We start from the raw sequence: 26,741 nt of genomic DNA on the forward strand, positions 1-26,741 counted from the left end.
CTGTGCCCGCCCTGGCCAATGGCCATGCCAAGTCCCGCCCTGCCCCCACCACGCAGCCGCCGCCCTCACTCTACATTCCCCTCATTGGTCAAATGGGCAGACGCCTTCCTAGCCTTTAACCTATCAGATGCCCAAAGATGAGACTGTACCTGGAGGGAGGAGGCGCGGCGCCGGAGTTCAGACGCGACCAATGGGAAATCACAGCGCGTCCCTGCGGCAGCCAATGAGAAAGCAGTAATAGAGAGCTCCTGACTCCTCAGAGGGCCGGAAGTGGGGGCGGCTTGTCGCCTACCGGTAGCGCAAATGGGGGCGGTGCCTTGTAGGGGCACTGGCCTTGTAGCCACTTCCGGTGATGACCCCGCCCTAGGAGTATCTCTGAAATATCTCCCCGGTGGCGCCTCATTATGTCCAATCTTGTTTGGGTTTCGATGCGATTATCCAGTCCCAAAGCTGAAATGGGGGGGGGGGGGGAACGCGGGCTCGAGAGTGGGAAGGGCTGAAAGCCTGAAGCTCGGTCTGGATCTTCTCCGACTGGTTGCTCTGGTTTTCCCTTTTCCTCTGTCTTGACAGGTTCCTCCAACACTTGTGCCGCCAGTCCTGAGTTCAGATCTCTTACCCGAGAGATAGGAAAACTGGATCTGAGACAGCCACTCACTAGCTGCGGCCTCTTGTCCGCAAAGGAAGAGGGCAACAGGGCATTCCCAAGTACCTAACTCCCTCTCCCCTGGGAACCCAGAGCAGTCAAGGAGGACGGAAGGTGGCCGCTGGAGGTCGCCGTGGCCTCGCGATACCACCAACAGAAATGGAAAACTGTTGATGCAGATTGCCAACAAAAATCCTCAACTCTGGAGTGGGCTTTGAATGTATAACACCAGGCCACCGGGCTAAAATATCTCCAAACGTCTTTGTTTACAGAGCATTGCAAACCCCCTCCCCTCCGGTATTGGGGATCAAAATCAGGAAATCATCGGAGCTCTCAAGACAGGTCTTGTGGTCCTCCTGCCTCAGACTCCGGAGTAGTTGGGATAACAGGCGTGGCAACGGTTGCTCCCACCTAGAGCACTGGAACTTTTATTACAGTAAGTTCCAGGAAGACACGAACCTTATTTGTGTCCAATATTTTAACTCCAGGGTCTAGAACAGTGACTGTGGCCGAGCAGATGCTTAGTTTTTGAGTACTGAACTCCTCCAGGACAATGATGGTGCTTTTATTCACTCCCAGCATTTATTATAGTATTTGATGACTACAGGGCCTTCAGCATTTGTTCAGTGCTTTATCATAGGCTTCCTAGAGCTTAATTCTGCATGTCCCTTTTTCCAAGATGGGGGGAAATAGGAAGTCAGGAGGTTGAGTGCAGTTTATACCTTATGTTTCCCAAGGGCTGGTATCAAATCCAAAACTGCTATAGAATTGAGGTTACTGTATTTAAGAAAGATACAGGCAGGCCCAGGTCCCAGTTAGTATAGTAGGATAGATTTGATCATTAAGATGAAGAAGTCAGGCTATATTTTAAGCAGGGATTGAAATGGGAAAGGGAAATTTTCCCCTCTCTTCCTTCCCTACTACAAGCCACCAGCATCCCCCTCCATCAGGCTTTCAAACTGGGTCCTAGGATCTTGGTTTCCAAGAGGTGGTAAAGATGCAGACAGGGATACCAGAAGCCACATATAGATTTATTAAACTTTATTTCCTCTGAGTCTCTGGGGAGTCAGCAGGGATGTAAGGCGAAGTGGCAGTAGCTGCGGGAGCCTAAGCAGAGCTGGTGCTGGGAGGGCTGGCATGAGCATAAAGAAGAAATTTAAATATCCAGGACTGAAATCCAGTTAATGGGTCTCCTTCATCTGTCTTTGGATCTTGTGTAGCATCTCCTGCATCCGCCGCAGCTGGAATAGGCACATGCATCAAAATGGGGCCTTCTGGAGAGTCCCATGGTATTGGGGAAGTGTCCCCAAGTTTTAATCCTTTGAGTCAGGGCCTTGGTAGCTAGGACATATGATGGAAACTGGGCAGAACCACCAATCAATGTCCCAAATATGCACCAGAGCCAGGAATCTTTCTTTTCCCAAACCAAGAGATACTGAGGTTTATGATTAAACAAGGGACTTCCCAGACTGTCGACCCCTACCACCTCACACTGCTCTCACCTCTTCATCTTTCTCTCGGATTAGCTTCTCGGTTTCTGGATCTGTCCCTGGTGGAACAGCAGGGATGGGGAAATCGGTACCACTCTCACGAGTCAGTTTGCTAAGGGGAAGGGGAAAGGAGGGCTGGTAAGGCGAGGGGATTCCAGCACCAACTTAGGTTGAGCCCAGGGCCTATAGAGGAATAAAGGAGGGGCTTGGTCTCATCCAAGGCTGCATTTGGGATCCCCCTGCTGGCTTCCAGTCATACTTGCGATTCCGTTCCTTCACCACCAGGCGGGTCATGCTCTGGATGCACTGTGCCCGGTAGTTCTCATAATGTGTCTCCCTGGTCACATCCTTCAGGTCCTGCATGTGGGTGCGCACCAGCATTGTCCTCAGCTTCACAAAGTCACAGTGCCCTGGGTTTTCCACTGCATAGCAAGGCTAGGAGTCAGCCAGGGGCATGCATAGGGGAGAGATACTAAGTGAAGGAAATACCTTGGTCCCAAGCTCAGTGCTTTACCTTCTACAATGCCCCAGGGGTAGAGTCGGCCCCGAACTCGTCGCCCTCTGGCCTCTACCACAGTGTTGCTGCCAATTACCGCAAAGGGAATGCTTTCCTGAAAGAAGTTAGGGGAGAACCCCCTGTTCTCACCTGTTCCTTTCTACCTCTATCTTCATCTTCTCTGCTTCACTGTAGGAAGCCAGGGTCCTCCTCCTCCCCAGGAGCCTGTCCTTATATAGAAGTCTACTCTCTTCTTCTGCCCAAGAAAAAAAGATGGAAAAGGCATGCCCTGGGATGGCCCCACCTTTAGGGCTTGGTCCTGTAATTTGAAGTCCTCATCCTCATCAGAGTCACAATCTGGGAACTGATAGATCTTGATTCCAAAGTGCTCAATCTCCTCACGGATCTGGCAAATAGATGAGGAGCCCACAGTTCTGGGGACAGCATCTTTTCTAGAAGCCCACCTGCTTCCCTCCCCGCCCACCACCAGCTTCCCTCACTTTGCGTTTCTTGCGGTCCACTTCAGGAGGTGTCAGTGTGTCCGCCTTAGCCAAGATAGGCACGATGTTGACCCGTTGATGCAGGGCCTTCATGAATTCAACATCCAATGGCCGGAGCCTGGGGAACAGGAATCTGTGACCACCTGCTAGTGGTAGCCCTGACCCTGATGCTCTTGGCCTGTTCCCTTGGCAGCACCTGGCGGTGCCAGGAGCCTCGGGCTTGGACCATACCCGTGGCCGTAGGGCGAGATGAAGTACAGGCAGCAGTGCACCCTGTTGTCTTGGATGTTCTTGCGGTTCAGGCCACTCTCATCTCGGAAATACTGCTCAAACTGCTGATCGATGTATTCTGCCACAGGCCTCCAGCTGGGGCAGGGACAGACAAGCAGAGAAACTGTGGGAGTAGGGGCTGCCTAGTGAGCTCTGGGATTGCAAAGAAGTAACCCTTTCCCCTAGTAGTGTTTTCAAGATATTGTTATTCTTTGGTTTGCCTTACTATACCTTCAGAGAGATTCCAGGGTGGGACAGGTGTGTATTTCACATATCCTGATAGAAAATTTTATTGAGTATATAGGCAGAGTTCAATAAATACTAGTTTGATGAAAGAAAAGGGTGCGGGTGACCCAACAAAGCTGTAAGAACAGTAAGATGCTGGAGGCAAACACCAACTGGAAGCCAGGGAATCCTATGTCAGGCTAAACCCAGCGTCAGAGCCTTTGCTCATATGGTTCTCACTCTTTCCTCCACCTCTCCAAACCTGCTCCATCCTTAGAGGCTCTATCCAAGAACCACCTCTTCCATGAATGCTCTTTTAACTATACCAAATGCACACTGCTTTCCCCTCCACTACACAGCTATATATTTACACACAATGATATTTCCATCAGTTTTGGATCCCACAGATTATGGCAGTCCCCAAGAGATTATAAAGGAGCTGAAGAATTGCCATCATATTATAGCACCACTATTACTCATGTGTTTGTGGTGATGCTGGTATAAACAAACCTACTGTGCTACTTAATAACAATATTGACTCTGTTATTGATTTATATATTTATTATACTATGCTTTTTATCATTATTTTAGTGTATGACTTCTATTTATTAAAAAAAAAAAAAGACAGGGAATACAGCTCCTGGGAATACAGGTAGGATGCCTGCCTAGCATGTGCAATTCTCTGAGTTTGATCCCAGCACAAAACAAGAGTTTGCTATAAAAAAAGTTGCTGTGTTGTGCCTCATAGATTCATGTTTTTAGCATCACTTGATTGCATCAGGAGGTCACATTGAGTGATCGACATATCACCTAGGTTCATGTAAGTATGTCCCATGATGTTTGCACAATGATAAAAGTACCTGATGGACACATTTCTAAGAATGTATGTCCATAATAAAGTAATGCATGACTATATAAATATTTTTAAGAATTTCAATTTTGGCCTTCTATTATCTAGTGTAATTCTTACTCTCTGTACAGGTAGATATTATGCATTTTGACCATTGTCATTCTCATTTTATATATAAAAAAATTAAATCCAAAGCAGCTAGGAGACTTGCTCCAGATCAGTTGGCTAGTAAATTCTCTACCCACCTGAGTCCCTGGCTTTCTGACTCCTAGATCAGTGTTTGCCATTATACATTGGCCTGACCCATTTACTGACTTTCATCTGATAGATACCTATGTTAGAGAACTGCTCCCCCATCTCAATCTTCCACCACTACCTACTAGACTGTACACCTCTCAGGCACAGGGACCATTCATATTTGTTCTGCATTTCTTAAAATGTTCAACACAGCATAGGCACCTAGCATGTGTTTCATAAATTCCTACTGATTGACTAAATGAGTTTATTAAGGTACACTATAGGGCTTGGGCTGTAGCTCAGTGGCAGAGCGTTTGCCTAGCATCTGTGAGGCACTGGGTTCAATCCTTAGCACCACATAAAAACAAACAAAATAAAGGCATTCTGTCCTTCTACAAGTACAAAAAAAATTTTAAGTTACACTATAAACTGTGATATGGAGATTTTATTATTATTGCAATTGAAGTTATTACTAATATTATCATGGAAGGTAAATAGACTAAAGGAGAAAGCAGTACTTGCTACAGTAAGAAGCAGGTACTCGTTGGTACTAGAATTTCAAGACAAGTAGTTTGCTGAGACATACTGCTAGAGTGGGAAGGGTGACGACAATATGGAAATCACTTCACCCCACCAGGAATAAGACCATGTCCCATGAAGTAGCTTAGTGCTGTGGAAAAATATAAGAAACAGCTTTCCCTCAAGGCTTATGAAGTTGAAAAGGAATTGGTTAGCTGGGCTTAAAGTAATGATATGTAGTGATGAAGCACATAATGGGGGGTTCACAGCACAGAAAGGTCTACTAGAGTCTGATTAGTCTGTGAAGTGTGTGACCTGTGTAGTCACATAGGGACCTGCACTTAGGAGGGTTGATTTGATGTTCTGCTGTTACTATCTTGAAATCCTTAATAATTTTGAACAACCATAATTGGTCCTTCGATTATCATTACAAAATTTGGTGAGTATGAGTAGCCCTTTATAGTTTCCAGTGCACAGGCATCATTCTGGGATGATTTTCAGATCAACTGGTTAAAGTGATAAGGGAAGGTATTTTTCTATTTTTTTTTTTAATTTAAAAAAAATTGTTTTAGTTATAGGTGGACACAATGTCTTTATTTTATTTTATGTGGTACTGAGGATCGAACCCAGTGATTCACACATGCTAGGCACACGCTCTGCCTCTAAGCCCCAGCCTCAGCCCTTAATTTTGAATTTTTAAAAAAACTTTTTGCAGATCAATCCCCACTGAACCCTGGTGTGCTTTACCATTGAGCTACATCCCCTGCCCTTTTTATTTTGAGATAGGTTCTCACTAAGTTGCTCTGGCTGGCCTTGAACTTGCAATCTTCCTGCTTCAGTTTCCTGAGTAGCTGGGATTATAGGGGTGCATCACTATACCAAGAAAGACTAGTATTTTCCAACTTTAAGAAATAAGAATGCAGCCATGCTCATGGATCATGCAAGATTTGAACTGTGAGTCTAGGGCTCCAAGTACCACCTGCCTAACTTTGTTAAAGGTACCACCTTTTCTTTCTTTCTTTCTTTTTTAATTATTCTCATCTACTCACGTACATCTGACCATTACCTCAGCTTCTCTCCAGTTCATAAAAAAAAAATCTAGGAATGGTGAAGTGTGCATACATGTGTTCTCTTCTGGCAGAGAACCTGGAGGGTGCCTGGTAAACAAAGTTCTACTCATTTATTTTCTGTTGCCTCTCCTTCCCTTCAGCCCTCCCTCCATGCTCCTCCATACCCCTTTCAACAAGACCTTGCATCTAAAAGAAATGGATGTTTATTGAGCACCCACTGTGTCAGGCCCTGTGCTTCATGTTTACTTTTTTTGAGGCTCTTCTTTTTTATCTTCTTTTCCCACCGCCATTATAGAATTATAGTTCAGAGTTGAATGTTAGAAATCATCTATTCCAACCCTTTCCCTCTCATTTTACAGAGAAGAAGACAGTTATCCAGTAAGGGGAGTGATATGCTTAAGGTCAGAAAATCCTCCCTCTCCTGACAGGTATGGCTATGTGTGCACCTGTGTGTGTTTGCGAAGTTAGTGATGGGTCAGGGGCAGCTGGGGTTGTTTTTGGTTAGACATACCACTCTGTGTTGTTGACTGCATCCCCAAAACCTGGTGTGTCCACAATGGTAAGCCGCAGCCTCACACCCTTCTCTTCTATATCCACTGCATGCTTAGTGATCTCCACGGTTTGCATGATCCGTTCTGAAGAAGGGGGAAACTGAGGCAAGGGCAAGGGCAAGGGCAGGGACCTGCCCAGTCAGCACAAACTACCCACCCCAGTCAGCTTTGCTGCCCAGACTGCCTCATCCACTTTGCCCCCCTTCCCACCCACAGGCTGCCTGAGGGCCTGTTCTCTGGGAACCAGCAAGGAGCACATTTCCCAACACAGGAAATGCCGGTGGCTGTTGGCTCTGGCCCCAGCCTTTTCTCTGCTCCCGGCCTTTTTGGATTCCTGGAATCCTTTGGGGGTCAGAGTCTCATTCAAAGAGCAGGATTCTGATCCCTGCCCTGCTTCAGCACCCAAATCTTTAGGGAGCTGGTTGGTGGGATGCCAGGCCAGACAGGCCTTCGGAGGGATGTTGTCAATCTCTCTAGGAGGTCATGGTTTCCGGCATGCTGGGAAGGGCCCCATTCCCTCATCCCCACCCCCCACTCTGTAGTGACTTTAACATCCCAAGACAGGTCTCTCTGCCTGTCTTTACGCTCCTCTCTCTTCCTTACCTTCAGCACTGAGGAGTTTCCGGTCCCGGTATAGATCAGTGAGGAAGAGACTATTGACAAGAGTGGATTTACCCAGGCCAGACTCTCCTGATAGGAGAGAGGACAGAGGCACCAAATCAGAAGGTAAGATCTGTAGCCAAAGGGCAGCTCCACTGGATCAAGGTTTGGTGGGAAAACTGTTTTCTTATCAATCAGGACTAGACTAACCAAACCATGGCATTTTAGAGCTACAAGGAAGCAGAGATCAGCTCATCCAGCTGTCTCATTGGAATGAAGAGAGGCAACAGACTGCCCAAGGTCACACAGAAGGAGCCTACACTACAAAACTCTTGTACTACTTCATTTCCCCCAACATATACCACCAAAGACTCTAGCTATTTTGCAAAGACTCAGGCATTTGCTGCTTGCTCCTTCTTCCTTACCCATGCCCCTTTATCTCTCTCTCTCTCTCTCTCTCTCTCTCTCTCTCTCTCTCTCACACACACACACACACACACACACACACTCCCCACCTAAAAACATCCCTTGCCCACCCATCCCTGCCCTTTTCTACCTGCCACCATGAGGGTAAAGTCAAAGCCTTTCTTCACAGACTTTCGGTGGACTTGGTTGGGGAGGGTTGCAAAGCCCACATACTCCTTGTCATCCTAGTGGACAGGAAGGCAGAATGCATCAGGGTGAGAGACAAGAGGGGCCCTAGCACCCAGGACCAGTCTTTTCTTTCTTTCTTCTAGATCTTTCCTCAGCCTTAAAGGAGCAGTGCCAGACTCTTTTGAGTTCTCATCAGAAGCCACCAGCTGGGCCTCCTGCCCCTGCTGATACTACCAGTTTCCAGTGCTCTAGGGGGCAGACAAGAGTGGAGTTGGGACTGACACAGACAGAAAGAGATCCCAGGTGCATATATACACACATACATGCACATAAACCCCAAGGCTGTCTGCCCGCTTCTTGGGTCTTCCTATACCCACCCACTGAAAGGCAAAGGCAGGGCTGAAGTCTCTACCTCAGAGGAATCATAGGGATCAAGCCTGCCCCATGGGCTGCGGGGCCGGGTGCAGGGGCTGAGAGGGGCTGGGGCACAGAAGTACTGCTGGCTGTCAGAGGTCTGGGGCCACAAGGGGGGTCTGAACTCCAGGTCATCATCATAGAAGTCTGGGGCTTGGGGCCTTGGCTCCGGAATTGGGGGCCTGGACACCCTGGTTCTGGCCTCCGGTGAGTGGCAGCGCTCGCTTCCTGGAAAGTCCTTCACGAACTTGCTCAGTTCTGCATCATCCGTGGTGTCCTCCAGGAAATGCTTGATCTGGAGGACGTGGGTTGGAGGTAGTGGGGTGGGGAGATGGAGTAGGTGGGATATGGCAGGAGGGAACCGGAAGGGAAGAACAAGGAAGAAAGCAGACATAGGAGGTGAGAAGGAGAGGGGAGAGGCACTCATGGTTAGAAGGGAAAGAACTTGGCAGCCAGGCCAGAGGATGTGCTCACAATCCCCCTTACCTTCTCACCAGTATCCCCAAGCTAAGACATGGAGAATGGCCCCAGGGTCCAAGAGGATCCCTAGGCAGCCTCTAAAGCCCTGCTCTCCAGTTTTGGAGCTCCCTCTCAGCAGGATGTTTGTTGAGGCTGCCCTTTCTGGGGGTCTGGACAAGCCAGGATCCAGGGACTGTCCCAAAGGCCAGGAAGTTAAATTGAATAAGAGGGAGAACAGTGTGGCTGAGGACTCAAGCAGAGTACAGGGAGTCAGAAGGCTAGGGGCACAGGGAATTAGGACAGAAAGAAGGGAGCTGCCTCCCAAGCAGGTCAAGAACCAGCAGGAGGTTCTGTATCTGTCACTGCTAGTCAGTAAGCTGGGAAAACCCAGGTAAGGATTCTACCCTGGGTTCTCACTCTCCAGGGTTCAGTGCCCAGAGTTCAATCCTGCTGACCCTACTCTTACTCCAGATGCAAAACCACACCAGAATCTGGCCCTGGACCCCAGGAGAGAAGAAAAAACCTACCAGTGGATGCTGAATATGGACAGAGGGCAGCCAGGAGGGACCAAGTGAGAGGTTGGGAGGACACTGGAAGAGCCTGGAAGGATGGCTGGACCTCCAAGACTGCTGATGGCCCCCAAATGAGAGGAACATCTAGGGAAACCCCTCAGTAGTCACAGTGTGGTGGTAGGCAGAGAATGGAGTGGCTCCTCTATAGAAGCCAGTTCCACTCCACCCCCAGCTTGGGAGATGGGCAGCTCCCCCTCAGCTCTAGACCCTATATCTTCCCCTCTCTCCTTTGGGGGTCAACATCCTTTGTGGAGTGCCTGGCAGTGCTGGGCTCAGCTCTGCCTCATAACACCCACGTGCCACCCCCAGACAATGGACAACGGCCGGCTGCAGAAGCTGACTCACCCTCTGGGGGTTGGCCAAGCCAAGGGGGCTACCCTGGACCACTGTGGAGTCCCAGGCAAAGTGAAGGAGATAAGATGGTCAGAGTCTTCCTGCATAGCTCCATTTTACAAAGGGATGAAATGAAAGAGGCAGATGTGCACACTGTCAGTTTATGCCAGAGGGGAAGGACTAGGAAAGGGAAGCTAGAAGGAAAAGTCTCCTAAGAGTTACTTTCAGGCTATCACCTCTCATCTCCATACCTGCTGATAACAAACTTCGGAGCTTGCCTGGACAGAAGGGAGGAAAGAGACCCTTTAGTCTGAAACTAGAACTAGCATGTGGAGGTTTAGTGATCACAAGAGGCAATCCTAAGGCAGGCCTGATATTTGTGAGATCTGTTGGGTTAATTATACAACCCCTTTTATGCTTATTGGTCTCGCATAATGATTTTAATTGTGTCCTTTTTCACTCTCAAAATTATCCCAGCTTGGACAATTAACGATACAGCAACAGAGAAGGAATGGGGCTTGAGGGATAGCATGTCCTGTTGTCTGGCAGCTAATGAGTCTGGGGAATTCCAGGAAACGTCGTCTTTCTACACAACCCCACAGTGCCCTAGCAGTTGGTCTGGGGATTGGCTAAGGATGGGAGAGAGAACTCTGCTCAGGGGGCACTGAGTAGAGGGGCAACAGGAAAAGGAAAAGGGAAGGTGTTGATGGAGAGCCCTGTCCCCCCCACAATCTTCCAGCAGAGACACCAGGAACTCGGCACTGTCCTCTCTGACAGCCCTGGCTATGCATCAGCATGGAGGAAGCCAAAGGGCTCCAGCCAAAGAGTCACAACACTAGGATCCTCACCTCCCATCTGTCCACACCCCCCAACTCTGCCACTGACTTTGAGCACCACTCCCAGTTAAGGCAGGGGGAAGTCAAGTCAAGTCCACCCAACTCCCAGAGCAGCATCTTACCCCAGCTTCAGTCCCATCCTCAGGGACAGAATTCCCTTGCCATCCCAGTGAACGGTCCATGCCCCACACTTCAGACTCCCTGTCAGCAAGCTCTAGGTCTAATTTTATCTCCCAGGCAAAGTTCCTCACACACAGAAACAGCCTTGTCTTGATGCTCTTGTTGTCATCTGGCTTCCGGACTTGCTCCTTTCCCTTTTTCTTTGACCTCCCTCTGTCCCTGGCAGGGGCCAAAAAAGCCTGTGGAATGTCCTACCCCACTCCCTCCTCCTCCTCCCCTTCCCTTGGCTCCCACCCTCCAAGGGCAGCTCAGCTGCAGCAGGATCACTTGGTTCCTCTGCAGTCCCCTCCTCCTCTGATTGGCTGCCCCATGACGCCTGCTCGCTGACTGCCCTGGTGGGCACAGCACCAACTCCCAAGTCTATCTGCAGCACAGACTCTTGATCCACTTGGCCTCTTCTGTTAACCCCCAAGGACCCTGATGCTTGCCTGAAGACTATGAACTGTCCCCAAGGTGACCTGACCCATCAGTACACCCAGGACAGTCACCCAGGAAACCTATTCCCAACTCCACCCCCCCATCTCTCACCTTAAAGCAGTGCTGAAGTAGGGTAGGATATCCAATGATCCTCTGAGTATAAGTTCCAGGGGTCTTCCCAAGTGTCCCTTTGTTTTCTCCCAGCAGGAGAAACTGCTATCCCACTGTCTTAGAAAATGTGCTCCTAGATTTGCAGAGAATCCCAGCCACAGAAGCAGCAGAGAATCCCAGCCACAGAAGCAGCTTGGCTCCAGGGACTCTGACCACCCTAGTATACCTGACCTCTCACTCAGGAGGATGGGTATCAATTCTATCATCCCATCATTCTCACAAAATCAATGAGAGCTGCTAGCACTTGGTCTCTGAGGGGCAAGGGTTCAAGCATATGGGAAACTGACATTCCAGAGGCTCAAGAGCTGCCATTTAGTTGGGAGATGAATTGAGGGGTCTGGCTGGCAGTGTACAAATGGAGCACTCCACTAGGAGTCAGAAGGCCAGTGTTTCTGGTTGGGCTGGAAACACCCCCTTGTGAGTCTTAATGGTGTCTTTAATTTCAGGGTCTTAATGTCCTGTGAATGGCCCTTCCTTGACTCCCAGAGAGACTGGGGAGAGAAATCACTCTGAGATACCTCAAGCTGCTTTGAACCTGAGAGAAGTAGTACTCATGTCACTTTTTATAGTCATTAATGACTATATATATATATAGTCATTAATGTTGATCTGTCATTAATGTTGATCTGTCATTCTTTTCACATGCAAATGTAAATTCCTTGGGGCTGCTGGGCTGGGGAGTTCTCTACACTGATTCCCAAAGCAGCTAGGACATCAACCTCCTTTCACAAGGAGACCCTCATAGAAGACTGTGGCCTGACATGAACCAGTAGTCAGCCTAAGGACTTGGCTAGCTTAAGGGCAGGGGCCTGAGACTGGAGACTTTGTTGGTGGTGGTGTCTCTAATTAGAAAAGAACAGGGTGGCCTCAGCCAAACTGAAAGCACCAAGACCTTAGCTGAACTGAACTTGGTGTGTAACAGAAAAAGTCCCTCTGGTCCCTGCTGGGCTTGGCACTGGGGATAAACGGTGTCTCCCCAGGCTTCCATCCCTGGAACAATCAGCCTGTCCGTCCCCCAGTGGGGAAAAGGAATAGGGCCAGGATCAGGACAGGCACCACTTAGCCTTTCCAAGGAACCCTTCTTTGGGGAAGGTTATAGGGTCACCAAGACTTCCTGGCCAAGACTTGGGTCTCCGCCTGGACACAGCTTGAGAGACAAGAGCCCAAAAGGTTGGCCTTTCTAAACCTGAAAGCTTCTGATTCCACAGGATGCCGGGACTTTCCCTCTGGTGGCTGCCCTCAGCCAACATCCTGCCCCACAGGGTGGTCAAGAATCCTCTCCTGCTGTAAACAGCTTGTACCTCCCAAAGCAGAGGGCAAAGACTGGGAGGCTTCCAGACTGGGAAAGATGGATGTGGCCTGGAGGCCCAGACACCCACAGGCTGTGTTTGTGGCAGGTTCTGGCAACAATGACAAGAAAAGTGCTGGCATCCTCACAACCAAGCATCAAAACCTCCTACCTGGGAACCTCTAAGAAGGCTGGCTGGGGTTACTGCTTCTCTTCCCACTACAGGCAGGTGGCAGGAATGAGTCCCCCCCAACCCCCACACACTGCAGAGGGACCTAGTTGGGGAGGGGGGGGTAGGTGCAGCAGAGGAAGCTTCCCCACTGTTCCTGTCTAGGAGGCAAATGATACAGCTGATCCCACCCCACGGGATGGTGGGGTGGTCTTTCCTCTCAGGTGTTCAGGTGTTTCTTTGAGAAAGGGGCTGCCAGGTTTTGGAAAGGAGGGACCAAGAGTCTCACCATCCCTTTTAGGATGCTGGCAGTTTGTGGGTCTCCTCTATGTTTTCCAAAGGAAGTTGGTGCTAGCTTCTGCGCTCCCGGTAGGTGAGTGAGGAAGGGTCATTTAGGTAACAGATGACTCAGGCAAGGGCGGAGACCCTCACCACCCTCATCGCTGACGCGCCTTCCCTAGAACAACAAGCTGGTCTCTACCGCGGGCACCTCCCACAACACAGACCCACCCCTTCCTCCAAAACCAAGGGCAACTCGTCGGGGGTCGCGGCCTGTTCGGTAGCTGCTTGGCTTGGGGGAAGAAACTTGGGAACGGCGACGCAGCGCCACCCGCTAACAGTGCCTGCCCGAGCCTGGAGCTGGCGACAGCTCCTCTCGCCCCGCATAGCCCGGGCTGCAGCGCCGCGGGTCTCCTCGGAGCCGCCCGGGAGCGGCGGGCCCTGAGCGCCCTGGCCCTGCCCTGCACCCGCCGGTCTTACCATGGCTGCAGCCCGGGCCGGGCCGGCTCCGCCTGGACAGCGACCCGCGGCTGGAGCTGCGCGCGGACCTCACCGCACCGCCTGCCCCCACTCGCCTCCCCGAGACCCGACCGCTTGGGGCGGGGCGAGTCGGCGGGGGCGGGGCGAGTCGGCCCCCGGGAGGGGCCTGCACCTCCGCGGTGGGTGCCCGCGCGAACTAGGCTTGGGGCGCCAGCCATCCCCTGAAGCGTAGAGTAGGGTGGAGGCCTGTGCTCCTTGACCCTGAGCTACATTGGCTACATGGCTTTTTCTTAATTCTTGGAGTGGCTTCTTTGGACAGCTCAGGACCACGGGAGTTTAAACCAGTACCCAAAAAGAAAGCAACAACCACCTAGCATCCCTAGAAGAAGATGCCTTTGCAAAGGGAGGAGGAGTTGCCATACGAGTTGGAGAGAAACATTTGGTCACCCCAGGGATTCATCAAAGTGTTACGGAAGTTGACTGATGTCCAAGTTACTGATTGTCCATACCCTCACCATACCTCCTAAAGGGGAATGTCAAAACATTCTCCAGCTCCATCCAAGCTGTGGAAAAGACAGGTTAGCAGTAAATTCCCTTTGTGCAGGACCTGAGATTAGAGATTAAAGAGGATTTACTGCAGAAATTATCCAGGGATCATCTGCTGGAAGGCTAGAAGGGGGAGGCTGAGTGGCTTTAATAGGGTACTGGAGCCTTGCCTAGAGCTGAGGAAAGTGGAAGGGCCTCTGGGGAGGCCAGCCTAGGCATGACCCAGGCTCAGCTAGACCATACTTCTTCTGACAAGCAGGTGAGATGCTGTAGGACAGATGCTTCGGCATCTTTAAAAGCATTAGAAGCTCAGAAGCGCCAGAGCAACAGCTAGAGAGAGGTACATGCTTGGAGGTGGGGAGTTGGTGAGGCCCAGAAGCATCCCCCTCAGACCCCAAAAGCCCTCCTACAAGGACAGGCTGACTGACCTTTGCCTGTATTTGCTCTGGACAAAACTGAGCCCCATAGGTATGGCGCTGTCTATGGGTGGAAGTGTCAGATGCCTGCCTATCTTATTTCTATCTGATCTGTGAGCTACTGGCCTCAATTGAGACCAGTCAGTATTCAGTCAAGGGAGGAATAGCAGATAAGATCCAGCTCTGGAAAACATGGAACTGCTGTAGGAGATATGACTGGATATTTGGCACTGGTGAACTGGGAGATTAAGAGAGGTTGTTGGTATGTGCATGGAGGACCGAGCCAGCTCACAATAAACACCTCTTTGCTGCTTACAAAAAAAAAAGAGAGAGGTTGTTGCTTAAAGACATCAGGAGCAAATATTCATTAACCAGCAAGTTGAGGAGAAAAACTCCTAGTACTTGGACAACCATGAGCAACTCACTTCACCCCTCAGGCTCTTAGTTCCTCCTGAAAATGAGGGGAATTAAACTAGATTATTTTTAAGTTTCCTTGCAATTTCTGGCATTCTAAAAGTAGATTTAATGAAGAAGGAGGGTATGCTGTAGGCCTTGGAGGAAGAAAGCAAGGTAACAGAAGGAGATACTAAAGAAAACTTGGACTTGAAGAGACTCAGATGGCTCTGGAAGCATAAGAAAATGGGGATCTACAGCTTGACTCCAGTGAGAAGGGACCTCTGAAGTTCTAAAGAGGCTCCCAGAAAAGGCCTGAGGTAGACCCAGGAGATCTGAAGTTTACTCAGGAGGACAAAAGACCTAAAGAGATAATCAATGGCTGTTAGAAGTCTGCAGAAGCAGTAGTGGCTACTGCCATCAGATCCAACGGTCATGAGACCCCACTGTTCAAAGCCCTAGTCCCCTATTACTGATGCAGGTACATTTATCTTGGATAAATTCTACTTTTATGAGTAACTATAACACACCAATTTTTAAAAATGAATTATTAGAAGGACCAACAGAGGTGAGGCCAGGGATTGGAGGAGGGAGGAGAAGAGGCAAAGGAGTAGCACCAGGGATCGAAATTGAGCAAATTATGTTATATAATTTATTATTATAAATAATAATTTATATTATTATTGATAATTTATATTATTATTTAATTTATATAATTATTATATATAACCCTATATTCATGAATAGGTAAAAACTGAGCCCCACAATTATGTAAAACTATTATGCACAAAAATAAAAAAGAAGTATACCTCTTGGGTGCTTCCAATCAGTAGTCTATGACTTGAGGTGGGGAGGAAAAGAAGGCAGCCCCATCAGAGAGTCTTATTTTCCTTTATCATAAGAACCTTCCTCCCCAGAACTCAAGCTGTATTTAAAGTGTGGACACAGAAACAGCTCAAAAGGCAGCTCAATGCCTAACATGCAAAAGACCCTGGGTTCATTCCCTGGCACCACACAAAAAAAATAATTAGTTCAGCTAACTCATCCTCACCTGTGCTGGAATCCCCACTCCTCTCTGGCACCCACTGCTCAGGCTCCAGAAAGCCCTGTGTCCAAAGGCATGATGGTGCCAGCTTGTTTTGAGAGAGGTGAGGCCCTAAGAGAGGACTGAGACCATGGAACTTAGCTCCAAGCCAAGAATCTTGGGGTTTGAGTCCCTTTCTAACCACGGTACCAGAGGTCTAACATAAGACATGCTGGGTGAAATAAAAGCTGCAAATAGACTTGAGCCATTCTACCTGCACAGCCCCAGTATGCTAGCCTTGTAGCATTTAGAGAGTTCTCAGAGAAGTTGGCCTTGGCATATGTCCCCATGCCAGCTTGGACTGTTAACATCACTGCCTAAAAGTCCTTTTCCCTGCCTGGGCCCATTTCCCTCAGTGAAAGAGGCCGAACTCCCCCAGCTCCAGCCCTCTTGCTCCATGTTGCTGGAGTTCCCATACCTGATCTGAAGCAGGGCCGACTGACAGCAGCCCTCCTATAAGTCATTGATGACAGAGTGCCTTCCCACCTCTAGCCGGCAGGTGGCCTAGCCAAATTTGCCTCAGCACAACTCAGCTCTGACTTTTCCTTGATATTTAACATCCCACCAGGTATTAATGTCCTTGTCTAGAGTACAATTTCTCAGGCACTGCTAGGGTGGTGAGCCAAATGTTTGGGGAGTAGCTGCTTAGCTTAGCAAAGAGAGTGACTCCTCTGGTAAACTCAAGTAACCACAGCTCCCGCATGTTGTTGTGACTCCTTTATTTAGGGCAGGCCAACATGGTCTGTATGGAAAACCTCCCAGCCCCCTCTACTGGGTCTTTCCTGACCACACATGGCAAAGGTTGTGTGGCACAGGTGCTAATAAGCAAGGAGACTGCACTCAGACCAAGCCAGGGCCAAGGTTCAGGCCAAGAATAAAGACGGATTACCACAGGAAATCAGGATTTCAGATCTGCATGACTAGCAAAAGACTACTTTTGCCTCTCAGTAGCTGTTTTAAGTGGTACAAGAACTAATTGTACCTCCCTTCCCCCAGAGGTGGATGAGTCACTGATGATATAGTCAGAGAGCCCTAGAGGGGTGGGGGCAAAGGGCCATCACTAGGTTTTTTTTGTTTGTTTTTTTTTTAATATTTATTTTTAGTTTTCGGCAGACACAACATCTTTGTTTGTATGTGGTGCTGAGGATCGAACCCAGGCCGCACGCATGCCAGGCGAGCGCGCTGCCGCTTGAGCCACATCCCCAGCCCTAGGTTGTGTCTTTTAAGGAAAGCTCAGCCAGTCTGTTCAGCAAGGTCTGTGAAGAAGGAAGAAATCAAAATATCTTAAGAATTGTATTTCTTGGTTCCTGCTGAACAGTCACAGAGAGAGGCGTTCCAGAGGTGGCAGGGTGCTGGAAGTCAGCCACTCTGATAGAGCATGTTCTTCTAACACCCACTCTAGGCAGGGTAGGAGCTCAGAGCTGGAGGGACTTGCAAATCTCCATGTGACTATTTAACTGAATGTCTGACTCTCCTCATGAACTTCCTTATCTTTCCTGCCTCCATCTGAATACCTCCCATGGCCAACTAACAACATTGGACTTCAACCTTTGGGCAGCTGAGTTCTAAGATCTTTCTCAAAACTGAGCCAAAATCTGTATCCCCCTGTCTTTTACCCTCCAAGTGTTTCCATACTAGAAGCTTTGCTGACTCATTTCATTGAACTTTGCTTTGTCCTTGGATGTCCACACCCTCTCAAGTGACCCATCTATGTACTTTTCTCTCGTAAATTAATCATAAGCCCCTCAAGGGCAGGAGCCTGTCTTCTATTTTAACCTCTATTCATTTCAATCCAGGGAACATGATGTCAACATGTGATGTGATGTCTGCCCTAGTAACCAGGTCCCTGCCCCCAAGAGTTGACCGATCAATATGAACTCACTAAAAGGATGCATTGATTAGTGTTCCATTCTGACTTTTTAGAGCGGGACAAGCCTTGAGGCTGTGGGCTTCATTGACCCATCACTTGCCCTTAATTCTGGCTGCTTTCAAGTTCATGCCCACCTCCCGGGCTCGTAATTCACATGCAAGTAAATGGATGCTGCTCCCACTAAAACCATCCTCTTTGTAGTTTTTAAAAATATATTATTTATTGTCAATGGACCTTTATTTTATTCATTTATATGCAGTACTGAGAATTGAACTCAGTGCCTCACACATGCTTGCCAGGCAAGCATTCTACCACTGACTGAGCCACAACCTCAGCCCCTCATAATTCTTGATATTGTTGAGAATTATTTTGGGCAGGCCAACATGGTCTGTATGGGAAGTTATTTTGCCAGGAAGATATGGCTACACAAGAAGGATTTCTATACCACATACTTGAAACTCTGGGGCAAGATCTTCTTAAAGAGCTTCCAACTTTGAACAAATCCTGAGCCTCAGTTTTTTCATATATCAAATAGGAAAAGGTATACCTCAGAGATTGCTGTAAAAATTCACTAACGCATTTAACAAGGTATAATCACCAAAATGAATGGTAGCTATTATCTCAGCTCTTGGGAAATTTATCTACACCAAACCAGCCACTGTCAACTATGATTTTTTCAAATGCCTTCTCTCCTGAGGATTAGGAATGTGCATGTATAATGGTTGTAGACATATGGGAGGAGAGACAATAATTGAGTAATTCCTCGGACTAAGGTGACAATGGAATGACCATGCTCTTGGCTCCCATGGAGTCAGCTTTTCCAGTTGGACATCACTCCATCTCTAGAAAGCAGGTCTTGGTCTCAGACCTACTAACCCAAATTCCTGAAGACAGCCACTATGGAGACCCCATGGAGCTGACTTTGCCTGTGGTTAGTGTGCCAAACAAGGCAGAGTCTTTGGCTGGCCCAGTCCTCTTACTCAGTTTCAGAGGCTGGACATTTCTCAGGAACTGCCTCACATTCTGTTCCCCTCCTCCAGTCTTCATTCAGCCCCCAAGGTGCAGCTGTCTCTTGCTGTTCCCCTCACAGCAGCTGAGACAAAAGCAGCTGAGCAGAGGAAGGTGAAGGGACATGGCCATTTCTGCCACTTAGGAAAGCCTTCTTCTGCTGAGCAGCTGTTGGGGTGGCTTCTGGGTTATGAATTACCCAAGTATGTACCCTACCCTCTAAAGCCAACCTCCATAATTCACCCAGGCCTACTATTCTTCCTCTGACTGGAAAAATCCACCATTTCAAACACCACAAAGTACTCTTATGAAAAGATATCATGTTGGAGATGGATTCCAGTCAGGAAAGCAAGTAGCTTCTGAAAATATACCAGAAAGTTCAAAGTAGATATGGCAAGTTCTTTCCAATGTGAGATTTTTCTGGACAGAACAAAGAACAAGGGAGTGTGTCCTCCCTTTTGCCATCAAACCCGAGAGGAAGGCAACACATTGGGGCTGGGGATGTGGCTCAAGTGGTAGCGCGCTTGCCTGGCATGCGTGCGGCCTGGGTTCGATTCTCAGCACCACGTACAAACAAAGATGTTGTGTCCGCCAATAACTAAAAAATAAATATCAAAAAATTCTCTCTCTTTCTCTCTCTCTCCTCTCTCACTCTCTCTTAAAAAAAAAAAAAAAGAAGGCAACACATTTTCCTCTGTCCATTTCATAGGCAAAAAAGGAGGGACCTGTCCAGATCTCACAGTGAATCCAGGAAATCATTTCCCTTGCCCTGTGCTTCCAGGGATTCTTGTTGAGGTAAACCACAGCTTGTCCCAGTCCCAATGACTTAACTGTCATGGGGTGCCCAAGACTGAAAGGATCCTTGGAACATAGGACTTTCAGTGCTAAACCCCTATGAATTAATTGTTCCACCTTGCCTGTCCCCAAATTAGCAAGTCATGGCCAAAGGTCACCAGACTTTGTCCTGCTCTGGAGTTGGCAACCCATGGAAGCTGGAGATGATCAAGGTATCATCTGACTGGACGAGATGGCTGCTTCCTAGGAAGTTGCGTGGTAGGGTCAAGCTATTATGAAAAGCCTCCTATGATGCTCTGCCCCATTTTCAGCCTTTCTTTCAACAATTCCCTTTCCTCTCAACTATGATCCTCTATAAAGCAAAGGTAATGGGAGAGGTGAGATAAAACAGTCTACAAGGTTGCTTTCAGACAGCCACATCCTAGGATTGTTACCATCCCCATGAATGCAGACACATTCCAGAACTCTCCAAGGCTTTGAGGTTTTCTGTGTAAACAAAGGCCCCTCAGCAAAACTTCCCAGTAGTTCAGGAGTCAAAAAGAGGCTGACTGTCCAGTCCCTCGGGAGTCAAATGACATGTTATCTTAAAGACATTGAGGTCTGTCTCAGGTATCACAAAGATGGTCTTCTCTGGTTCCTGGCCTATTCTCCAGAGTTGGTTGGTTTCTTTACATATATATATATATATATACACATACACACACACACACACACACACACACATATTCACATACATTATATATATACGCATTCATATGTGTGTATGTATGTATATGAACATACATACATACGAATAATATAACCATCTTGTTCTCTGACAGCTTGAGAAGTCTTATATGAGGGTGAGTAGGACAGGTGCCTTGAAAACACAGGATCTTGAAGCTGGGGTGGCTCTGTCCATCAGAGGAATTGAGGCTCCACCTATTCAAGAGGAACTCCCCAGAGCTGTATGAGAAAGGAGCCCCCCCGCAATCCCCCTGCCATTACTGACCCAAAAGAGCTTCTGCTAGTTCTCTCTCAACAACAAAACTATTAGGAATGCTTCCCTCGATCCAGCACAACCTCCTTTGGGGAGAGTTTAGCCCCTAATGTCCCAATCCAAGGATGACAAGTATCTGTCCCCTAAGACAAAAGGACCTTGAGGAGCCATTGGGGAGGAGACTGACAAAGACAGACGTAGGCTGAATTAGGCACCATCCCCAGCTGTGGACCCACAGGGCCTTATGAAGCTCAACAACAAACATGCCGTCTTCCACGAGCCAGGCAAGCCTAGTGCTGGGGCTGGGCCACCAGAGAATTCTTGCTGGGAATGGAATCTGGAACAGACTCTATGGTCAACTGTTCTCAGATCAGAGGAAACAGAGGCCTTGGACACCAGCACCAGAGTCTCCATTTTGAGGTTGCCTGAGGACCATGCAGCTTGGGGGACAGACTGGAGAAACCTAGTTATATTTTTCAGGGAGACTATCTGGCCCACATCAATGCCCCGCTACTTTCAGGGAGCCAGAGAAGACCAGAAGCCCAGCTGCCTGGGAGCTTCTCTTCCCAGCTTCTGGGGAGCAGCTCTGCTGCCGAACAGGGCTGGAAAGCTGTAATTATCCAGACAGGATAAGAGCTATTTTGGGAAGGAGCTGTCCTGCTGCCAAGGCTTTTGACTTCCTAAACTAAAACAAGATGCACAGAAAAAAATGGGTGAGGGTGGGGGAGGACAGGGAGGAGCCTTCTCTGTCAAAAACATCAAATCTTGAATGAAGGGAAATAGTGCCCCCTCCCAAAGGTATACATTTAAATTAAGAGGTAAGCAAGAAGCCAGTTGTTAATATAACTCCCCTGGTTTTGGGAAAGAGGGTGTAACTGAACCCCCTTACCCACCTCTTGCTGACTCCCTCTCTCCTAAATCCTCCAAGGGTACCTATTCAGTCTGTTCTGTTTATTTTGACATTTGAATACAAACTATTACAAATTGTTATTTAAATGTTTCCTGTCCATATCTTATCTTCCCAACCAGATGGTCAGTTTCTTACCGCCAAAGAATGTTATGTGTGTACTATGAGATTTTTCCCCAATGCGGGCTAGAGTGCTAGGTATCTGAATAAAAATTGTCTATGAAAAGGAAGGAGGGAGGATCAGAGGGAAGGAGGGAAGGAGGGATTTACTGTTTTACATGGAGGCAATCTCTAAAAGTGGCTGCTCCCACCTACAGCTGAGCTCAGGGCTGGGGGTTGGATAATGGCAGAGGAGGTGGAAGCTGCATTCCTGGATACCTCTCCTTCAGCTGCTTGGTTATCTAAGCTCAAGTTGTCCCCCACTCATTTGTTTTCTGTCTGTAGTCAACTGTTTGGCCTGGGCCAGCCAGCCCATGGATGGAACCTACTAGAGGTCATTGCTAGGTGTTGGATAAGAGAGGAATATGACAAGAGAAAGAACAAAAACAGGAAGAGCTTTGACCATCTTATCAAACATGGGTCAAGAAGAGCCAAAGTACTATGGGAACAAAAAATACAATGCAAAATCAGGACGCTGCCAAATTTAGGACAGAGGACTGCCAAAAGCAGAGTCCACCTTATGCCTTTCCAAATTAAGGACCCAAATAGTGTGTAACCCAGAAAAGTGACCCCTTTCTGGAGTGCCCCTGGCAGGAGAGGAGGGAGTTAGGTGGGGACTAATCCAACACATAGCTGCCCTGACTTCCCACAGAGCACTTGGCAAGATTCATCATCTGCTAAAACGTCTCTGTTCTTTCTCTCCAGGGCTGCAACTAGCTCATATAGCACTTGTGCAGATCTCCCTCTGGGGAGAAGCAGTGCCACAGGTGCACGGCTTGGCAAGTGGAACACAAGCACACTTGTGCAATGGACAAACTACCCAACCATACCAAGCAGCTCTATATCCCTCCACACCCACTTCCTTCAGAGGACTAGAGGAGGACTTGAACAACGGGGTGGGGCACTGGATGGCTGGAAATAACTTCCCAGTGGCATTCTTACCTCTTCATCTGTCATAACAAAGAAGTAGAAGCCAGGCATTCCCAGGGGGCAGCAAGTGGAATCAGACAGTACCAACAGAAGGGGAAAAAGAGAATTTTACTAAAGATGTCCAGTGAGAATAGGCATAACCTGGTCCAAATCCCCACCTATTCCAAGTGGCCCAAATAACAATAACTAGCATTTACTGAGTGCTCACTGTGGACAAGTTCCATGCTAAGTAGTGAACACAATAACCTAGAGAAAGCCATTATTTCCACATAACCTGTGGGAAACTGAAGATTGGAGAGGTAAAATAACTTAACCAAGTCAGGAAATAGTAGACCTGGAGCTCAAACCCAATAAAACAATCCCAGAATCCATACTTTGTTACCTTCCTGTTTTATAGAGTTTTGCTCCCTCTGAAAGACAGAGCTACCCTTCTCTATTCTTTGCAATTTATCATTCAGAGGGCTCATCCTGGTTGGATGGATTCCCAGGGCTCTCCTCCCCAATATCTTCTACATCCAGAGCCCTGGTGTCTATAGTGTTCATGGGACTGGAACTTACGTTGGGCCACACAATGCTCACAAGCAAGAAGTCCCTGCTGTTGAGATTTACTCTCTGAGGGCTCATCCCCACCCTCCACTGTGACCAGAGAGGCCAAGAATAAAAACTGAAAGGAGAATCCTGAGGTCCTGAGGACACTTATGGCTTCTAGCCTTGGCCACAAAACCCACTGATGACCACAAGGAGAAGGTCCAGACATACATGGAGACCCTTTCTGGGCAACAGCTATTATATCCCCAGGTCATAGTATTGGGGATTGAGGAGGGTTGAGGAGCCAGAGAGACACATGAATTAGTCTGGAGGCAGCTCTGAAGAAGACTATGAAGCAGGGAGGTTGCTTTGATGTTTTTTTTTTTTTTTTAAGGACATGATAAGTAGGATCAGGTAAGCCAAAAGGCTATGAGGCTTAAATCATTCTTCATTCCTGCACTGTCTTCTCATTAAGAGGAGAATCTTGAAAATGAAAAAAGTTCCAATTCCCAAAGGGATGGCTCTAATGGTGAAATTATAGGCAAGACAAGTTGTTCCTCTGCTCCTTTAGGTCAAAACCCCAGCAGGGACTCTACTAAAAGACCAAGCTCTATAATAGAGTAAAAAGGCCACCCTCTGCCCCTCAACGTCTCACAATGAACCCAAAGGAAGGAAAAACACAGACCTCTTAGCCACCAGATGATTCGATTCTGCATTTCCTCAGAGACATCTGAAAATAACAGACTGATTATTGCTTTCTTCTGTCTGTGGGATGACACCCCTCCCCCCCCCATTACATCATCTACCTTTCTAGCTCCTTATGTCTCCACCCAAAGGTGCCCTCAGCTCTCCACTCTCTCCAAGAGCTCCTCCCACTTAGGCCCAAATATCATATTCCCCTTTCCCTCTCCCTTCCTTCCACCCTCCCTCTTCACCACCATTAATGTCTTCCCCCTCCTGTAAGCCCAGGTCTCAAGTCATCTGTGCCCCACCTACTCCACGTTGATGCCAGAACATTTACCTGAGGCCCTTATTCTTTTCAACAGCCCTTACCAGCCCTCACCCCAGCTCAGTTCTTCATCTCCACTCTCAGGAATCAGCTTCCGATCCTGCAAACCACTCTCTACTACCTTCCATTGAAAAGTTAAGCAGCATTGCCTGGAAGAGTCAATGCCTGACGCCAGGCCCAAGCATCATCATCGAGGTCATTAACTTGGAGCTCAGAGAAGCTGGCAGAAAAGTCATGGAGCATTGGGCTCAAAGATGGAACTAGATTTGACACTGGCCGGAGGGCAGCCCTGAGGCCCGAAATGAAGAGGGGGGCCTTTCCTGCCCACCCCAATGTCCCATCTCACTAAATTGGGGCTGCACTTGGGCAGTATGCTTCTTCACATACCCAGGAAGAAAGCATTAAACCTTTGAATGGGTTGTTTGATGGTGTGCTTGGGGGCCTGAGGCACTTCCCTCAATGGTACCCGACCTGGAGACTCCTTTGGTGATGGTGGTGATGGTGGACTTGCCTTCTCTCTCTGGAACATCAGGTCCTCACAGAAAGGGCTTGAGTCCATTTCAAAAAGGGACACTAAAGGGTCTAGGGGAGGAGGAGACTTAGGCTCAAAATCAGGTGTTGTCGGCCGGCTTTGGGGTATTTCAACTTCAGGATTCAGTAAGGCCCACCATGAGGAGTCAGGCCCATACCTAGGTAAGGACCGAGGGGGTAAGGGCCGAGGGGTCAGTTCCACTTCTGCATGGATGGAGGGCTTTCGGGAGGGTTCTGGATACCTGAGTGCAGGTCCTGGGGACACGTAGATAGTTTCTGGGGGCCTTTGCATTTGCTGCTTATGGACGGGCTCTGGAGTGACAAAGACGAGAGATTTGTGGGGGCCCTCAGACCCTGCTCGAGATGTCACACGCTGAGTTGACTGTCTTTGTGGAGAGATGGTGGCCTTTCGGCTGACCTCACGGCCAACCTCGCTGTCTCGGATTGGGGACCTCATGTTGGACTCCACCTCTGATGACATTATGACCTTTGGAGAATGCTTGGTCTCGGTGTAGGCAGGATGCTTGTAGAGAGTCTCAGGAGCTGAATGTGCTGCTCGGTGTCCACCATCTAAATCTTTAAGGACAGAGAGTTTGAGGGATGATGCCATTTTCATATTCCTTTGAAAGGCCTTGGGTTCTGAAGGAGTTGAGCTGTGATGATCCACTTCTGGCTCTGGGCTAGCAAGCCTTCTATGGACTGTCCGATGGTCTACCACACGGCTGTGGCCATGCTCTGGGCTAGAGGGACGCTTTGGAGGTCTGACCTCACCAACACTCAAAATTTTTCGAGTGGTCTCTGTTTGTATTGCTTCATCCTTTGGATAGGCTGAAATCCTACGAGGAACTCTGACCCCTTGAGGATTCTGGACCTTAGAAGGTGGGTCTTCTTGCAAGTTATGTAATTGCAAGCTATCCTTCTGGTCCATAAAACTCAAGCGACGGGTGGACTTGGTATCAGGGGGTGAGATACGATGGCCAACTTCACGCCCTGGCTTGCTTTCACCACTTCTTCGCATTGCTTCCTCTCTGACTGGACTAAGGTGCCGATGCACACTTGTAGAATGGGAAGCCGGTGTCTGAACTTGCTGGTTCTTTCGATGAGGAGAGTGATGGCGGTGTGCCTCTGTTCTTGTTCGGGTCTCAGTTCCCCGATGGAATTGTGCTGTAGAGTGGACATGCCCTGAATGTGGGGACACAAATCGAGAGTAGTCTGATGCTGAATGGGGAGTAGTGGGAAGTGCAGCTTCTAATTTTTGCTGGGGAGAAGGATTCAAAGAGACAGCAGCACTTCGGTGGCTTGAGGAAAGAAGGTACCCATGTCCCCGATGAGGGGTGGAAGTAGTAACCTCAGCCCCTTTATGTGCTGAAACTGCTACCTTGGACCCAGTTTTATTTGTCTTGACCACCTGAAAGACTGTGCCCTTCTGGGTAGATGCCATATTTTATCGCTGGCTTGTCTTCAGTATCCTAATGAAGCCTGAATATTTACCCTCATTTTTAAAAAGCTGCTGTTCTTGGACTCCCACAAAAGTGGCTGTTGTTCTGTGTGTCTCAAATAGTCCCCTTAGCTACCTTTCTGTCTGATGATGTCATAAAGGAAGAAGCTTCCTATTAAACATCCTGTTGTACATAATTCTTTAGAGAAACCCAAACAGTACCTGAAAGAAAACTGAATTTATCTTTGGACTTGACGCTACCAAACCTTTGGCCGGGTTCTTAACAAAATTTGGATTTCTTTGTATATAGAGAAGGTTTCCTTACTCTCTCTAGGTTCCAAGAATTTTCAGAACTCATCCAGAGAAATCAGACTGAAGAGTTATGAAAGCAAGACTACTCAAATCAATCATGCTGTGTTAGTCCCAGATTTAATAAGGTATGTTGTATTGTACAAAGTTGCCCAATTTTATTTGAAACCACACTGTATGTTAAAGTCAAAATGTA

At 48.3% G+C, this 26,741-nt stretch overlaps 1 protein-coding gene across 8 annotated transcripts; it reads right to left on the bottom strand.

Moving 5' to 3' along the window:
• Positions 1–1,669: 1,669 nt before the first annotated feature.
• Positions 1,670–26,239, bottom strand: Septin4 (septin 4). 8 transcript variants are annotated; one of them, XM_076871562.1, is made up of 15 exons: positions 25,110–26,239; positions 24,655–25,040; positions 23,944–23,988; positions 22,743–22,750; positions 8,458–8,754; positions 8,008–8,101; positions 7,455–7,541; positions 6,812–6,935; positions 3,361–3,495; positions 3,130–3,247; positions 2,934–3,035; positions 2,648–2,744; positions 2,393–2,555; positions 2,146–2,245; positions 1,670–1,884 (listed from the first exon to the last, which is right to left on the bottom strand). In XM_076871562.1, exons 1-15 carry the CDS (start codon positions 26,237–26,239, stop codon positions 1,825–1,827), a joined length of 2,946 nt encoding a protein of 981 aa, XP_076727677.1. In that variant the 3' UTR covers positions 1,670–1,824. The 8 variants fall into 8 exon arrangements, with proteins under 8 accessions (XP_076727677.1, XP_076727676.1, XP_076727679.1 ...); XM_076871561.1 differs by having other exon boundaries at positions 24,655–26,239; XM_076871564.1 differs by lacking the exons at positions 22,743–22,750; positions 23,944–23,988; positions 24,655–25,040; positions 25,110–26,239 and adding an exon at positions 13,644–13,740.
• Positions 26,240–26,741: the final 502 nt, after the last annotated feature.

Source organism: Callospermophilus lateralis, chromosome 11 (genome assembly GCF_048772815.1).
Source record: "Callospermophilus lateralis isolate mCalLat2 chromosome 11, mCalLat2.hap1, whole genome shotgun sequence".
NCBI classification, from domain to species: Eukaryota; Metazoa; Chordata; class Mammalia; order Rodentia; family Sciuridae; genus Callospermophilus; species Callospermophilus lateralis.

What these genes read in the sequence shown, in the direction of transcription:
- Septin4 (XM_076871561.1), bottom strand. Translation starts at nt 26,239, where the DNA reads ATGGCATCTACCCAGAAGGGCACAGTCTTTCAGGTGGTCAAGACAAAT. An exon ending in GTTTAATGCTTTCTTCCTGG is followed by an intron (nt 23,989 to 24,654) that starts GTATGTGAAGAA and finishes TGTTATTTTCAG; the next exon opens with ATGTCTCTGAGGAAATGCAG. An exon ending in GCAGTCAACAACACAGAGTG is followed by an intron (nt 3,496 to 6,811) that starts GTATGTCTAACC and finishes TCCCTGCCCCAG; the next exon opens with CTGGAGGCCTGTGGCAGAAT.